Below are 16,889 nucleotides of genomic sequence, written 5' to 3' on the forward strand. Positions count from 1 at the left end.
AATAGTGAAGTTGAATGTTTAATTTGCAGATATGCTGAAATTGCTGTGAGATGTATTTTAATGGACGAAAAAGCTAAGTTCGATTTTTGTAAGTGTAGTAAGTAGCTTACAATGTCTCTTGCGGACGCGTGTAATGGTTGAATTTGATTATTTTGACAGTAATAAACAAATCGTTTCCATTTATTTGCGTACTTAGTTCTTGTAGTAGGGTTTCTAGTCTGTTTGATGACCTCCATACATTCTTGTGTAAGGTCTAGGTGTCCGAATTCTAAGACTTCAGGAGCCAGAACGCTAGATTGAGCGATGCTGGACTCGGGTGTCTGATCTGATGTTTGGGTTGAGTTAACAGATCTGGTCTGTTTGGTAGTTTGATATGAGGTATTACTGACAGGTTTAGTAATGTTGTGTACCAAGGTTGTCGTGCCCAAGTTGGTGCTATTAGTATTAGTTTGAGTTTGTTTTGACTCAATTTGTTTACAAGATACGGAAGGAGTGGGAGATGGGGGAAAGCGTAAGCAAATATCCCTGACCAACTCATCCATAACGCATTGCCTTTGGAGTGAGGCTGTGGGTACCTGGATGCGAAGTTTTGGCATTTTGCGTTTTCTTTTGTTGCGAATAGGTCTATTTGCGGTGTTCCCCACTTTTGGAGGTAGGCTTGCAGTATCTGTGGATGAATCTCCCATTCGTGGATCTGTTGGTGATCTCGACTGAGATTGTCTGCCAATTGTTTTTGAATTCCTGGGATGTATTGCGCTATTAGGCGAATGTTATTGTGAATCGCCCAATGCCAAATCTTCTGTGCTAAGAGACACAGTTGTGATGAGTGTGTGCCTCCCTGTTTGTTTAAGTAATACATTGTTGTCATGTTGTCTGTTTTGACAAGAATGTGTTTATGGGTTATTATCGGTTGAAATGCTTTCAACGCTAGAAACACTGCTAGTAGTTCTAGCTGATTTACGTGAAGTTGTTTCTGCTGAGTGTCCCATTGTCCCTGGATGCTGTGTTGGTTGAGATGTGCTCCCCACCCTACCAGGAAAGCATCTGCTGCGATTACGTATTGAGGCACTGGGTCTTGGAAAGGCCGCCCTTGGTTTAAATTTACAGGATTCCACCATTGAAGCGAGGTGTGTGTTTGGCGGTCTATCAACACTAGATCTTGAAGTTGACCCTGTGCTTGTGTCCATTGTGTTGCTAGGCACTGTTGTAAGGGCCGCATGTGTAATCTTGCATTTGGGACAATGGCTATGCATGAGGACATCATGCCTCGTAGTTTCATCACCAATTTTACCTGATACTTTTGGTTTGGGTGCATGCTTTGTAGTATTGGAATGCTTGTACCCTTTTGTGTTGATTGTTGCTCCTAAGTATTGTTGTATTTGACATGGCTGTAAGTGTGATTTTTGGTAGTTTAGTGAGAACCCTAGTTTGTGAAGGGTTTCTATGATGTATTTTGTGTATTGAAGACACTGTTTCTGGATGGTGGTTTTGATTAACCAATCGTCTAGATATGGAAATACGTGTATGTGCTGTCTTCTGATATGTGCCGCTACTACTGCAAGGCATTTTGTAAATACCCTTGGTGCTGTTGTTATTCCGAATGGTAACACTTTGAACTGGTAATGTACTCCTTGGAATACAAACCTTAAGTATTTCCTGTGTGAAGGATGTATGGGTATATGGAAGTACGCATCTTTGAGATCTAATGTCGTCATGTAATCTTGTTGTTTGAGCAAGGGGATTACATCTTGAAGTGTTACCATGTGAAAGTGATCTGATTTGATGTAAAGATTTAGGGGGTCAAAAGACCGCCGCAGGTATTCTGGGTTTCCCGCTGGGCTGGCGAGCGACTACCAGAAGGCCGCCCGCCAGCCCAGCGGGAAACACCCTTCCATGAGGTGCCAGCTCCGAATGGAGCCGGCGGAGTGGAAGGGGTGCGACGGGTGCAGTTGCACCCATCGCGATTTTCAGTGTCTGCATGGCAGACACTGAAAATCTTGGTGGGGCCCTGTTACGGGGGCCCCTGCAGTGCCTATGCCATTGGCATGGGCACTGCAGGGGCCCCCAGGGGCCCCACAACACCCCATACCGCCATCCTGTGCCTGGCGGCCAAAACCGCCAGGAACAGGATGGCGGTATGGGGGTCGGAATCCCCATGGCGGTGCAGCAAGCTGCGCCGCCATGGAGGATTCCCCAGGGCAGCGGAAAACCGGCGGTATACCGCCGGTTTTCCGTTTCTGACCGCGGCAGTAGAATGCCCAAGGGAGCACCGCCAGCCTGCTCCCGCGGTCGTTGGCCCTGGCGGATTTTACCGCCAGGGTCAGAATGACCCCCTTAGTGTTCTGAGATCTAATATAGGTCTTAGAGTTTTGTCCTTTTTGGGTATGAGAAAGTAAAGGGAGTAAACCCCTGTCCCTTTTTGATGACTGGGTACTAGTTCTATTGCCTCTTTTTGTAACAACGCTTTGACTTCTATCTGTAATAGATCCATGTGTTGTTTGGACATGTTGTGTGTTTTTGGTGGCACATTTGGTGGTAATTGTAGGAATTCTATGCAATAGCCATGTTGGATGATGGCTAGGACCCACGAGTCCGTTGTTATTTCCTCCCAATTTTGGTAAAAATCTTTTAGTCTGCCCCCCCCCACTGGTGTTACGTGTTGGGGATTTGTGACACTGAAGTCACTATTTGTTTTGAGGGGTCTTGGGACTTTGGAACTTCCCTCTAGTCTTAGGGACCTGTCCCCCTCTGTAATGTCCCCGAAAGCCTCCTCTCTGATACTGGCTCTGGTATGTGGGCCTGGTTTGTGAAGTTGAGGGTTCTGTTTGAGCCCGAAACCCCCCTTCTAAATTGTGTCTTCCTAAAAGTGCCTCTGCTCTGTGGGGAGTAGAGCGCGCCCCATGGCATTGGCCGTATCTGTATCTTTTTTCAACATTTCGATAGCAGTGTCCACTTCCGGCCCAAACAACTGGTGTCCATTAAAAGGCATATTAAGCACAGCCTGTTGGATTTCGGGCTTGAATCCTGAGGTGCGCAGCCATGCATGTCTCCGAATTGTCACCGCTGTATTTACAGTTCTTGCAGCTGTGTCTGCTGCGTCCATTGCTGAACGTATCTGGTTATTTGAGATACTTTGGTCTTCTTCTACCACCTGTTGTGCACGTTTTGGGAATTCTTTGGGCAGATGTTCAATAAAGTGTTGCATTTCGTCCCAGTGGGCTCTGTCATATCTTGGCAGCAAAGCCTGTGAATTTGCAATGCGCCATTGATTGGCTGCTTGTGCTGCCACTCTTTTTCCCGCTGCGTCGAACTTGCGACTTTCTTTATCGGGTGGTGGTGCATCCCCGGAGGTGTGTGAATTCGCTTTTTTCCGTGCTGCGCCAACTACTACAGAGTCCGGTGTCAGTTGCTGCGTAATGTACATAGGGTCTGTTGGGGAAGGCTTGTACTTTTTCTCCACCCTGGGAGTAATATCCCTGCCTTTCACGGGTTCTTGAAATATTTCCTTTGCGTGCTTTAACATTCCCGGTAGCATTGGAAGACTCTGGTACTGACTATGTGTGGATGACAGAGTATTAAATAAAAAGTCATCCTCGATTGGTTCAGCGTGCAGTGTGACGTTGTGAAAGGCAGCTGCTCTGGACACCACCTGCGTGTAAACAGTACTGTCTTCAGGTGGTGATGGTCTTGCTGGGTAACAGTCAGGACTGTTATCTGACACAGGAGCATCATAAAGATCCCACGCATCTGGGTCATCTTGGCTCATGCTTGTGTGTGTTGGAGACTGCACCATCGGTGGGCTAGCGACTGGTGATGATTGCGGTGAGCATTGAGGTGATGGTGGCGGAGTTACTTGTTTTGCCACCTTTGCTTGTGGTGGTTTATCCTTCTCTTGGAAAGCCAGTTTCCTTTTCATCCTTATAGGAGGGAGAGTTCTTATCTTCCCTGTCTCCTTTTGGATATGGAGCCTTCTCTGTGTATAATCTGGCTCCCCTGCCTCTAGTTCCTGTCCGAATCTATGGCTTTGCATTTGTGTGGAAAGCCCTTGCTCCTCGGTGTATCAACTTGTTTTCGGCTCCGAAGCCGGATGTTACGGGATCGAAACCTTTTCCACCATCTTTTTCGGCTCCGAAGCCACTTTTTTGTGTTTCGGTGTTCCGATCTATCGGTGCCGAGTAGTCTCGGTGCCGGTATCTCGATGTCGAGAATGTTCTGACCCGGTGTCTCGGGGTCGAGTCTTTTCTGTGCCGGTATCTCGACCGGAGTCGGATGACTTCGACACATGCGTGCCCTTTTTCGGTGCCGATGGACGGTCACCGAGTTTTTGCGTTAAGCCATGGCCTGCCGGCGGTGGCGTCCCCTGGGCTCTGATGAATTTTCTGTGAGTTTTGGCTGGGGCAGTTTTACTCACGGTTTTCGGCGTCTGTTCTGTTTCGGCCTCGTCCGAGTCAGCAATGGAGAAGGTTTCTTCTTCCTCCAAGTCTTGGTGTCCTGCCCGCGCCAATGCCATTTGAAGTCTTCTCGCTCTCCGGTCCCTCAGCGTTTTCCTCGATCGAAACGCTCGACAGGCCTCACAGGTATCCTCTTTGTGTTCTGGAGACAAACACAAGTTACAGACCAAATGTTGATCTGTGTAAGGATACTTGTTGTGGCATTTGGGGCAGAAGCGGAATGGGGTCCGTTCCATTAGTCTTGTCGACGCACGTGGTCGGGCCGACCAGGCCCCGCCGGGGAACCAAAACCCCAAAGGGCCACCGGAGATCTTCAAAATTTGTTGCCGATCTGTGTTAACTAACCCGATACCGAACGCAAACAATACCGTCAAATTTTTCCGATATCTAACAAATTTTCCGAACCGAAACACGGAGCGTAGAGGAACACGTCCGAACACGATGGCGGAAAGAAAACAATCTAAGATGGATTCGACGCCCATACGCAATGGAGCCGAAATGGGAGGAGTCCCACGATCTTGCGACTCGAAAAGACTTCTTCGAAGAAAAACAACTTGTAACACTCCGAGCCCAACACTAGATGGCGGGATATGCACAGCATGTGTATCTGTAGCTACACATGCCATCGAACATATAGTAGTAGTAGTACAAAATCTTTATTCGACTTTCAACAAGTCGTAAAAGACATAACAGTCATAAAAAGATCTCCAATTATGATACATACATTTCAATATACAATAAAAAGTCGAAAAAGTAAAACACACAACAATAAAACGATCTAATGTATCAATAAATAAAAAGAACCCTATCACAGTAGATTATATTTCGATCATCTCCCCCATAGATTTCCTTATCTTTAATACAGAACATAAAAAATTTGCTAAAATTCCGCACATCTCTAAAGAAGATAGTGACTGAAGACAGGCGTAGGCTGTGCGACATTGGGGGAGACTGATTGACCTTAAAAGCGGAACAACTAGGCGCTTCCTCTGGTAGGCATAAAAATTACAAAATAAAACCACATGAATTGTGGATTGAAGTGTTTTTGCATCGCAGGGGCATGGTTTTAACGAGGTGGACCAATCATTTATAGTTGGAAATGAAACTAGGCGATGAAACGTGTCTCGCCTAAATCTAGTAAGAACATAACGGTTGCGAGGGAGTACCGTATTTGCCAAATACGGCTGCATACCCTCAGCCGTCAAAATTATTTGGTTATGAATGACTGAGGTTTTTTTTTATTCCAGCTCCCAACGTATGTCTTCTAGATAGTTTAATGCCAGGTTACTCAGGTCCTTCCTAGATATCTTCCGCAACGAGAGTGGGTTTGTATAGTAGTCTTTATTGCCCAATTTTTCAAAGAAGGTCGTAATGTATTTTAACCATGGTACCCTTGATGTGTATAATGACTTCATACAGTCGGTCAGGATGGCCTTATTAAGACTGGTGTGTTCCAAGGTCCAGACTTTATGCCATAATAGCAATGGCTGGATTTTTATCAAGTCTGCAATAAAAGGAACCCCGAGTTCCGAGTGTGTGACATACGATGAAGTGCCTTTTGGTACCCTCAACAGATGTCGTAGGAAATCTTTTTCCACTGTCTGCACTAGATCGCAGTTTGTATAACCCCAGATTCCTGCCCCGTACGTAACAGCTGGAATACACTTGGCTTTATAGATCTTTACCATGTTAGGTGGTGTGATCCCCCCAAGCCTATTGGAGAAGAGTCGTAGTGCCATCGTTGTTTTGATCAAGTGCACTCTCTTCGTCTTCCTGCAGTTGGCCCAGGAACCCAGCTTATCAAATATTATGCCCAAATATGAAAAGGTTTGCGCGATTTCGACCTTGCTATCTACAATAGTGGTGTTATAAGTCTTGCCGCGCTTCCCTCCGCAGTTCATGATAAAAGTTTTGGATCGGTTGACAGTAAGTCCCAGCTGTGTCATGTATGTAATGCAGGTTGTTAGGAGTTTCTGGAGAGCTATTGGGGTCCTGGCCATTAATACTGCGTTGTCCGCGTAAAGCAATGCCGGAACAGGTTGATTATCTATTTGGGGTAGATCTTTACACCTAGTGGCCAATTCTTTGTCTAGGTTGTTTATATACATTGAAAACAGGAACGGAGCGAGAACGCAGCTTTGGCGCACTCCTCTGTGTAGACCAAAGGGGCAAGTACATTCCCCTTTGAGACCGTACCTCACTCTTGCTCTGCACCCTGTGTACATTTCGCTAATAAATTGAATTACGGCCGGTTCCACCCCCATGCTATTTAAAATGTCCCATAGTTTATCATGGATTACACAATCGAAAGCGGATGATAAATCAATAAAGGCCAGGTACAGATTGCCAGCTCTGATCTTAGTATACTTTGCAATAATGAGACTTAAGTTTAAACTTTGCTCTACTGTTCTGATTCCTTTCCGGAATCCATACTGGACCGGGGATAAAACGTTCTTTTCCTCTGCCCATGTTTGCAGCCTATTCAGAATTATTCTCCCTGCTAGTTTAGCTGTTGTGTCCAGCAGGGAGATTGGCCTGTAACAGGCTGGATTAAGGCGGTCACCCTTTTTATATATTGGGATTATGTTAGAGTCTCTCCAAGATGGTATGGGTCCGCATGTGCAGATAGCCCTCAATGTCTGCGTCAGTACAGGCCCCCACAGCTCAATATTGGCCTTAAATATATCGATCGGAACGCCATCAGGGCCTGGCGCTTTCCCTGATTTGCTTTCTATTATAGCTTCCTCTACTTCCTGAAGGCTAAATTGGGGGGTTATAGCTAGGCACTGACCTCCCTGTGAATCGTGGTCATGTGTATGGTCTAATATGTCACTCGTCAGTGAATATATATTGGAGAAATGTGCTACCCAGTCTTCTTCGGAGATGGCAGTTTCCATCCTAGGGATGTCTCTGTCCCCTAACACGGGGGAATTTATTGACTGCCAGAAGAGTATATTATCTTTTTTACGACTTGCTATATGGAGAGTTTCCCACAACTTTGTTTTTATAGTCAATTTCCTTTCCTTTATTGCTGTCTTATATTCCTGTCTGCGTTTACGTATGTCACTCAAGCACCTTTTTGGGGCATTTAGGGCCTTTTTCAGTCTCTTATGTGCTTGGGTGCAATTGTGATCAAACCATCCGCACATCTTTTTTTTCCCTGCCTTACTGCTTTTAATAGTGAGGGCTTCTTTTATGGATTGAGTAATCGTTGTAAACGCACTTAGACATTGCCCTGGATGTGGGTTCTCTCTTAAGCAGTCTGTGAAAGCTTGTTTACATTGGCGTATTACCTGTTTTAATATAAACTTGGGGTCTGACTGAGACCACTTCATAGTGTATCCATTGCGCGGCACCAGTTCAATATCATCTACCAGTATAATACTATCTTCCCTAGCTGCTAAAAGGGGGGATAGTAGGAGATTCATGCTCTGGGGGTAGTGATCACTAATTGCGATGTCATTCAAGGTATAGTTTGTAAGATAGTGAGCGAAGTGAGTAGACATTAGGACATAATCGATCACTGTATTTACACCCCTTCCGTTATACGTTGGTTTAAACTGTGGTTCGTCCAAAAATAATTCATTTACAAAGGATAGGTTATAGGTTTGAGCCAGTAAATTCATTTAATCTCCTTGAGTGTTGTGAGAGAAGTGGAGGCTTGCACCTATACCTTCCGAGTCCCAACCACATATCTTATCTGAAATTTTCTTTACACGGATGGACGTTAAAATCGCCGCCTCATATCAGTAAGATCTCTCGGTTGTTTTTTCCGCATATTTTTTTTAAATCATTTTCCATTTCCACTAAAATGTTGGAGAATTCCCCTGGAGCGGCATTATTATAAAAATTAATAATGACTAAATGGGTCTTGTGATCCAGGTTACTCTCTATCAATTGGTAGGATGGACTCATGAATTGCATCTCTAAGTTCTGTAAGGATAATTTGTTGGAAATATATGTGCACAGTCCCCCTTTGGGTCTGCCATACCTTGACTGCTCGGCAGGAGTATGAAATGTTTTATAGCCATTTAGATGGGCAGGAGTTAAAAGCCATGTCTCTTGTAAGCAAACACATGAATAGTCTTCTAAAAAATTGACCCAAATCTCATTGCCTGCAATATTCCAGAATAGTAAGGCTATTTCCGATTTCTGGTTAAGGTTCTGTTTGAAGTTACAGTGCTGGTCCTTTGGGGAGTGAGGGGGGATATCGCTGTGAGTTGAATTTAGTATGTTTGGGATCATCGCCCTGCCTTAGATGGGGTAATCTCTCGATCCTTACAGGAACCATAGTGTGTGATATGCTTTCCTTATATAGGTCCGTCCCTGATATATGAATTGTCTTGGCTCCTCTTTCAGGGTGAGCTAACTGTTTCATATCGAGTCAATCTGTATTTTCCAACGTTGAAGGGGGTAAAATCTGTTGTCTGTTATAGATAAGTCTGGACTGGATGAGGGTGCTACAGCTCGCTGTGGATGGATGGAGTTATTCCCCACTGGTCTTTGATAGAAGTAACCCAGGGGTAGTAGCGAGATTCCTTGTAGGGTAACTTGTCTGGCTCCTAAGTCATGAATAATTCTATTCACTAAATGTGGTGAGCCAAAAGAAAGGACCACACAATCTCCAGTAAGTGCTTTCATGCTGTTTCCTATCCATTTAATTCTTCTGACCATTTTTATGTCATCAAAAAGGGTCCTCACTGAGCCAGAGCCCATTCGGGCCCGATCCAATTGAGGGCCTTGTTTCTCAAGGCCGTCCATGTTTCTCGTTGTTGATCATCTATCGGTGGGACATTAGCCAGGTCCACAACATATGGTGTGGCCTCCGGGGGGAGGTGTAGCAGGTCACTAGGGAGGTAAATGGAATTCGGGGGTCTATTCCTGCTATTTGTATTTCTCCCTGGATTTGAGTAGGGATAGGTAGTCGCTTGCCCTGTGCATAACACTACTTGCTGTCTTACGTAGTGTAGGATTTGGAACTTTGTTGTCTGGAGAAGGATTATGTAGTGTAATAGATGAAAAAGAGGGTTGGGTAGAATGATACAGCGAAGGAGGTATTGGTTGAGTTTGTAGTTCAGTCTGAGCATTAATGTTTCGGTGTGTGTACTGATTGGCCTGTTGTATGGGATAGGATGTCTGTTATTCTCATGTTCTGGGGGCCGCGATGTACTTCTGGAGTCCTTGCTTTGAAAATGCGTGTCTTCCCGCTGTAAGGACTTTATTATTTCAAGACCTGCCTCAAGGCTAGACTCCACCCCCTTTAGGCGCTCCGACATAGAGTCCAAGGTGGCTCCAATAGATGATTTCAATGAGTTCACTATCTTGTGGAGATTTATAAGGACCGACCGAACAGTGTCTCCTGCTGAAGTTAAGGGTTTCTACTGCGTTGATGTTTTTGGATATTTTTTAATTGGGGTAGTTATTTAAATCTATCACTGGCGTTGTTTTTGCGGTCTTATCCACCAGGGCTATCTCTGGTTTTCTTGGTCGCTTGGCGACAGGGGATATTTCATCCATAGAGTAGATTAGATTCGAAGAGTCTTTAACGCAGCCATTTGTAAGCCTTACTCTTGAATGTCCTTCCCCATGATCGCTGGATGGAGGAGTTGTGTTGCGATGGTACGGACCCTAATGATTCATGGGGACGCTCTTTAGATGATGACATTTTCCCTTCAACAGTGGCGATTTGCTTATCTATCATTCCCATCGCCCCAGAGATATATTTTAATATAGATGAACTGTCTTTTAAATTTGTTGAGTTGTTTAGTTTTGAATGTTTTCTTTTACCCATATTTTGCGAAATGTAATGTAATTTATTTAATGGCCAGTTTCTCAAGGGGTATATTTGAGTATATAGAACGATTTCCTTAATACAGGAGAAAGGGACTAGTCGCTAGAGGACCCGTTTGTGGTGCAAGATTAAAGAGGAGGGGCCCAGCCAGGCCTCTTCCCGTGGGTAACAGGCTAGAGGTGGGCTCTTATTTCATTAAATAGGCCTCCTGGCCAGTCCAATCGGGGTGGCAAAATTTAAAAGGTTCCTATACCCTTGAAGAAACGCAGCGCGACAGGTGGAGGAAAGTATTTCAAAAGAAGGAGAGCAGGCAAAGCACCAACACAATACCTTCAGGCAGCCAAACACTTGTAAGGTGCCTAGTCCCGAAGTCCAGAAAGTTTTTCTTATTTTTTTGGAGAAATGTCAGGGGGGTGGCCCTGCCCTGCCTGGCAATGATGGGCCCGCCTTGGCCCGGGCTTTGCCCGGGCTCCGCCCGCGCGCTTCCCGCACAGCGGGAGCGCAAACAGAATTTAAAGGGCTCCTGCCCCACGCTCAGGTCTCCAGGCAACGCGCTTCCCGCGACGGCGGTAGCGCGAACAGAATTTAAAGGGCTCCTGCCCCACGCTCAGGTCTCCAGGCAACACGCTTCCTGCGACGGCGGGAGAGCGAACAGAATTTAAAGGGCTCCTGCCCCACGCTCAGGTCTCCAGGCTACCAGGCAATTCGTATATATATGACGAATGGGACAAAAAATAAACAGATGTGCTGTTTGCTCTTCTAATTAAAAATTAAATAAAATGAGGTTGAAACCTATATAAAATCTATTAATGATTATGTGGATTATCCTACCTGCAGCTGAACAATTTCACCTTCCCTCAGTTTCAACTGTGACTGTAGATTCTCAATAATGCTTGAGCCAGCACCCATTCTTACGGCTTCATAAAGATTGCTTCCACTCGCAGACATAGTCATTGGGCCAAGCGAGTGTTCATGAGGATCATCCTGAAAGAAATGATAAAAGAAGTAGAATATTGACTGCAGGAAATTAATATCAGGACTATTTTCAATACAGAAATTGACAAATTTTGGTCATCATCAAAAAGTGTGATTATGGTTTTCAAAATAAAGCTTCTCAAAATTTCTAATCTATCAAGAGCCCGTAGGTTCATCCTGTCCCACCTCACGTCACACTAATCTTAACTGCAAATAGACTGCTAACACTATGTAGCACACATAAAACAAAGCGCTGAAGAGGGGCGCTCGATTATAGAGAAAGGCTTCCCCAATGGGTAGTGGTAGTCCAAATCGAGAAAGGAAATCCACTTCTATAAGGAAAATTCTTTCTTATCCAGTTCATCAAATTCATCAGTCAAATATCAGCAAGGAGCCATGTTGTAATGTCACATTCATATTTTATTAGATTCTCTTTGTAACATACAATAGCCCAGCCAAAGCGTTTCGTCCAAAGATGGAGTTCAGCAGGGTCATTGTATCAGTATATTCATATTGCTTGTATTCTTCCTGCCAGATAGATTCCCCACAATCCAATACATAGGAGAAATAGTAGCTTGCCCAGTTAAGATCTCCATCAGCTGACCGGTACCAAGTGAAAAGATCAAGCTCAAGAGAATCTAATAAATTCTTAATGTGACAATACAACATGACTCCTTGCTGGTATTTGGCTCATGAATTTGATGAACTGGATAAGAGGGTATTTTCCTTATATAAGTGGATTTTATTTTTCGATTTGGACTGCTACTACACATTAGGGAAGCATTTCTCTATAACCGAGCGCTCCTCTTCAATGCTTTGTTTTATGACTAGGAGTGATGATTCTTAAGTAGTGGATCCCCAGAGGGTTGAGTACTGAGGATCTGACTTGGATTTAATTTAATTTGGGGGTTTCCCAACCCCCTCGGAGTCCGAGGGGGTTGGGAAACAGGGACACTGGTAAGAGAAATTAAGATTTGATTATATATATATAACACATAGAAGTGATATAGCAGTTCTGAGCCCTACTTGACCATAGGTTCCAGAGCTACAATGCTGATTACTGTAAAGAGTAATTGATGAAGCTATCATCAGTAATCTGGTTATTGTTATCTTAGTAGAAGCTGATCAATTTAAAATAACTATGTTAACAAAAATCTATTAAACATTAAAAAGGGTAAGTGTTTGTTCACAGTGAAATGGAAGTACCTGAGAAAGGAAGGAGGATTGAAGCCCTGCCATATCCACTCCACTTACTGAACTGGAGCGAGACAATGAAGGCGTGCTTGGAGAAGGTTCGACATTCGAAAAAGTATATGGTTTACGCTCCTGAAAAATTAAGAGAAAATGATTGTGTAAACCTTGGCATCAAAATAGTAGAACATACTCTTCTAGTAAGTCTGATTCTAACGGACCTTTCTTCTCTAAACATATAAACGTGAGACGTAATCTATACCATGGATAAGAACTATAACATATATGCTCAGTTAATAAACGACAGTCTCCAAAAGATTGTTTACAATACATTTATTCTCATGTAAGTTTAGTAAAGGGAAAAAGCTACTTACTCTGTAAACAATTATTCAGAGGATGCAGTGCTGTTGATTCACATGTTTAGCATACTCCTGCCATCTAGTGCTGGGTTTCAATATCTGCAAGTTGTTTTTCTTTGAAGCAGTCTCTCGAGTCACAAGAAGTGGTGCGACGACTCTTCTTTTTTTAACATTTTGTATTTTTGTTTTTTTTACACAGGAACCCTTCCATGGAGTAACATATTCAGTACAATAACTTGATAAAGTTCCCTCCCGCTGCCTCATGGTACCTCATGTCACTGCTTGGATCAAGTTCGCAGATGTCTTGGAGACTCAGGCCTGCCGTCTGTTCTTCCCCTTCTTATTCATCCACTACGCCCTCTGTATGTGCGCCAAGCATCTCATACTTTATTACATTCCTGTTCGCAACCCCTTGCTTCTTAAATCGTATTTTCCGCTTGTAGGCACCAGCCAATAGATCTTGCCCATTCCGTCATCACAGGGGGGTCTGGAGCACCCCATAATGGATTGTGTCTCTTTTATACATCAACAAGACAATGGTACACCATGTCTGAGTGTATTTGGATAATGTTTGTTCCCACCAGATACCCTGAGTTCTCAGTGCTGGCGTGAGACTTATATCTTCCCCAGTGGCACCCTCTGTCTAATTTCGGACCAAAAGGGTTGGATACATGGGCAGTCCCGGATCATGTGTAGTGGGGTCCCCGAGTGGCTGCATCCTCTCAGCCAAGCGGCAGTGCCTATTATACCCATTTGTCTCCAACTCTTTCTTGTGTAGTACACCCTGTGCAAGATTGTAAGGTTCACCAACCTGAACCCAGTTCTTATTGCTACTTCTCAAGATTATCTGGACACCTACTCCCATCTATCACATAGGTCTGTGAGAAGGGCCGCCCGATATGCCACCAGTGTGCAATATACAGGGAGTGCAGAATTATTAGGCAAATGAGTATTTTGACCACATCATCCTCTTTATGCATGTTGTCTTACTCCAAGCTGTATAGGCTCGAAAGCCTACTACCAATTAAGCATATTAGGTGATGTGCATCTCTGTAATGAGAAGGGGTGTGGTCTAATGACATCAACACCCTATATCAGGTGTGCATAATTATTAGGCAACTTCCTTTCCTTTGGCAAAATGGGTCAAAAGAAGGACTTGACAGGCTCAGAAAAGTCAAAAATAGTGAGATATCTTGCAGAGGGATGCAGCACTCTTAAAATTGCAAAGCTTCTGAAGCGTGATCATCGAACAATCAAGCGTTTCATTCAAAATAGTCAACAGGGTCGCAAGAAGCGTGTGGAAAAACCAAGGCGCAAAATAACTGCCCATGAACTGAGAAAAGTCAAGCGTGCAGCTGCCACGATGCCACTTGCCACCAGTTTGGCCATATTTCAGAGCTGCAACATCACTGGAGTGCCCAAAAGCACAAGGTGTGCAATACTCAGAGACATGGCCAAGGTAAGAAAGGCTGAAAGACGACCACCACTGAACAAGACACACAAGCTGAAACGTCAAGACTGGGCCAAGAAATATCTCAAGACTGATTTTTCTAAGGTTTTATGGACTGATGAAATGAGAGTGAGTCTTGATGGGCCAGATGGATGGGCCCGTGGCTGGATTGGTAAAGGGCAGAGAGCTCCAGTCCGACTCAGACGCCAGCAAGGTGGAGGTGGAGTACTGGTTTGGGCTGGTATCATCAAAGATGAGCTTGTGGGGCCTTTTCGGGTTGAGGATGGAGTCAAGCTCAACTCCCAGTCCTACTGCCAGTTCCTGGAAGACACCTTCTTCAAGCAGTGGTACAGGAAGAAGTCTGCATCCTTCAAGAAAAACATGATTTTCATGCAGGACAATGCTCCATCACACGCGTCCAAGTACTCCACAGCGTGGCTGGCAAGAAAGGGTATAAAAGAAGGAAATCTAATGACATGGCCTCCTTGTTCACCTGATCTGAACCCCATTGAGAACCTGTGGTCCATCATCAAATGTGAGATTTACAAGGAGGGAAAACAGTACACCTCTCTGAACAGTGTCTGGGAGGCTGTGGTTGCTGCTGCACGCAATGTTGATGGTGAACAGATCAAAACACTGACAGAATCCATGGATGGCAGGCTTTTGAGTGTCCTTGCAAAGAAAGGTGGCTATATTGGTCACTGATTTGTTTTTGTTTTGTTTTTGAATGTCAGAAATTTATATTTGTGAATGTTGAGATGTTATATTGGTTTCACTGGTAATAATAAATAATTGAAATGGGTATATATTTTTTTTTGTTAAGTTGCCTAATAATTATGCACAGTGATAGTCACCTGCACACACAGATATCCCCCTAACATAGCTAAAACTAAAAACAAACTAAAAACTACTTCCAAAAATATTCAGCTTTGATATTAATGAGTTTTTTGGGTTCATTGAGAACATGGTTGTTGCTCAATAATAAAATTAATCCTCAAAAATACAACTTGCCTAATAATTCTGCACTCCCTGTATATTTGCAAGGTTTGCCATGTGTATGGAGTGGTGAAGAGAGTACCTTGAATTATAAGGGGGGGTTCCGCCTCTTTCCTCTCAGAATTCTGTGTGTATTTGGACAGTGCGTGCCTCACTTGCAAATATCTAAACCTCTGAAACTCTGCCAACTCATACAATGCGTGAAGTGTGTCAAAGGATACCAAGCCTTTCTCCCCCCAAGTGTCCCCCAGTTTTCAGAATCCAATGAGGTCCCACCACCTTGCAACAGTTGAGGTGGCCAAGTTCCGGAAGTTTCTTTGAGTGCCACAGGCAGGTCTCTACCGTCAATGTCATGCCCCACTCCAAGATTTTGTTCACTGTCTTCTATAGGCCCAGTACGGTCGGCGTGGGCGTCATGAAGGTTTTCCCCTAACATCTGCGGTATAGGCAGGCCACAAATCCCCCTTCTCTCATTGCTCTTCTGTCTGAGAGTAGTGCCAGTCCCTGTTGAGTCGAGAATGCCCATGCATTTATCGTGAGCAACTGGGCCACGCATTAGCAGAACCACAGACTAGGCAAGGCAATAATACCCTTGAATGGTCCACTAGCAAGCTTTTTGTGCTATTCGTGGGGGTCAGGAGTTGTCGAGTCAGGCGGTTGACTTCATGGAATAATGGTTGTAGCATGTATAGTAACGTAGGTAAGGAGATCATTTTAAACAATGCAGCTCTGCCTATAGGTGACAAAGAGAGCCATCACCACCTATTTGCAGCCCTTTTATAGTCCTTTAGAACCCTTCCTAAATTGGCTTTCTGAAACCTCCTTCTGTCCTTGGTGAGGTAATCCACCTAATATATTTAAACCCATCTGGGGACCAACACATACGGCACTCCCAGGCCCCTAAGGGCTCCCGATTTGTTATTGGAAAAAGGATGGACTGGTGCCAGTTGATATCAAGGCCTGCGAATCTCCTGAATTTTGAGATGATATTTAGCACCCAGGGATTGAGCTTTCTGGGTCTGTGAGATACAGGAGAAGGTCATCTGCATATAGGGAGATTCTGTCCCCTCACTCACCATCCCAGCATATACACTGCACTGGGGCATCCTGGCTAATCCAGCATGCCAGGGGCTCCACTGCAAGGGCAAATAGAAGGATAGACAGCAAGCACCGGTTTAGTCCCTCTCCATTTGTCAAACCTCCCCATTTACTCAGACTCTAGCTATAGGGGCTGTGTGCAGGCGATTGATCCACACCCAGAACTCCCATCTTTTCCAGGACAGGCCCTCCAGGGAGTTGAACGCGTTTTCCGCATCCAGGGAAATTGACGGCTGGTTCAGCCACATTCTCTCTTCTAGTTAGACAACCAAATAGTCATCAAGATTATATTGCGTGGCTCGAGGCAGCATAATGTCAGATTGATCCGGTGAGATCACTTTGTCAGGCGATATGCTAGTATTTTTGCCGGTACCTCTGTCTCTAAATTGAGCAGTGAAATTGGCCTATATGACCCACAGTCATTTGGTAGTCTACCCTTTTTATGTATCAGGACCACTACTGCAGCCCGAGGGCAAGGGGAGACGTCCATCAACATGCACCCAAGCGAAAAGCACTCGCATATGTCCCCCTATACTACTACGCACTACTTAAAAAAATTTAAATAAAAACCTCTGGGG

The 16,889-nt window shown here is 44.5% G+C and overlaps 1 protein-coding gene across 1 annotated transcript in view; it reads right to left on the reverse strand.

Moving 5' to 3' along the window:
* TMF1 (TATA element modulatory factor 1) overlaps positions 1–16,889 on the reverse strand; it is a 222,079-nt gene that overhangs the window by 50,027 nt on the left and 155,163 nt on the right. Inside the window, exons 14-15 of the mRNA XM_069206582.1 lie at positions 12,424–12,543; positions 11,074–11,226 (exon numbers count right to left, since the gene is read on the reverse strand). Coding sequence (XP_069062683.1) covers positions 11,074–11,226; positions 12,424–12,543 — 273 coding nt within the window. The remainder of the gene's footprint in view (positions 1–11,073; positions 11,227–12,423; positions 12,544–16,889) is intronic.

Source organism: Pleurodeles waltl, chromosome 9 (genome assembly GCF_031143425.1).
Source record: "Pleurodeles waltl isolate 20211129_DDA chromosome 9, aPleWal1.hap1.20221129, whole genome shotgun sequence".
In the NCBI taxonomy this organism is placed as follows: Eukaryota; Metazoa; Chordata; class Amphibia; order Caudata; family Salamandridae; genus Pleurodeles; species Pleurodeles waltl.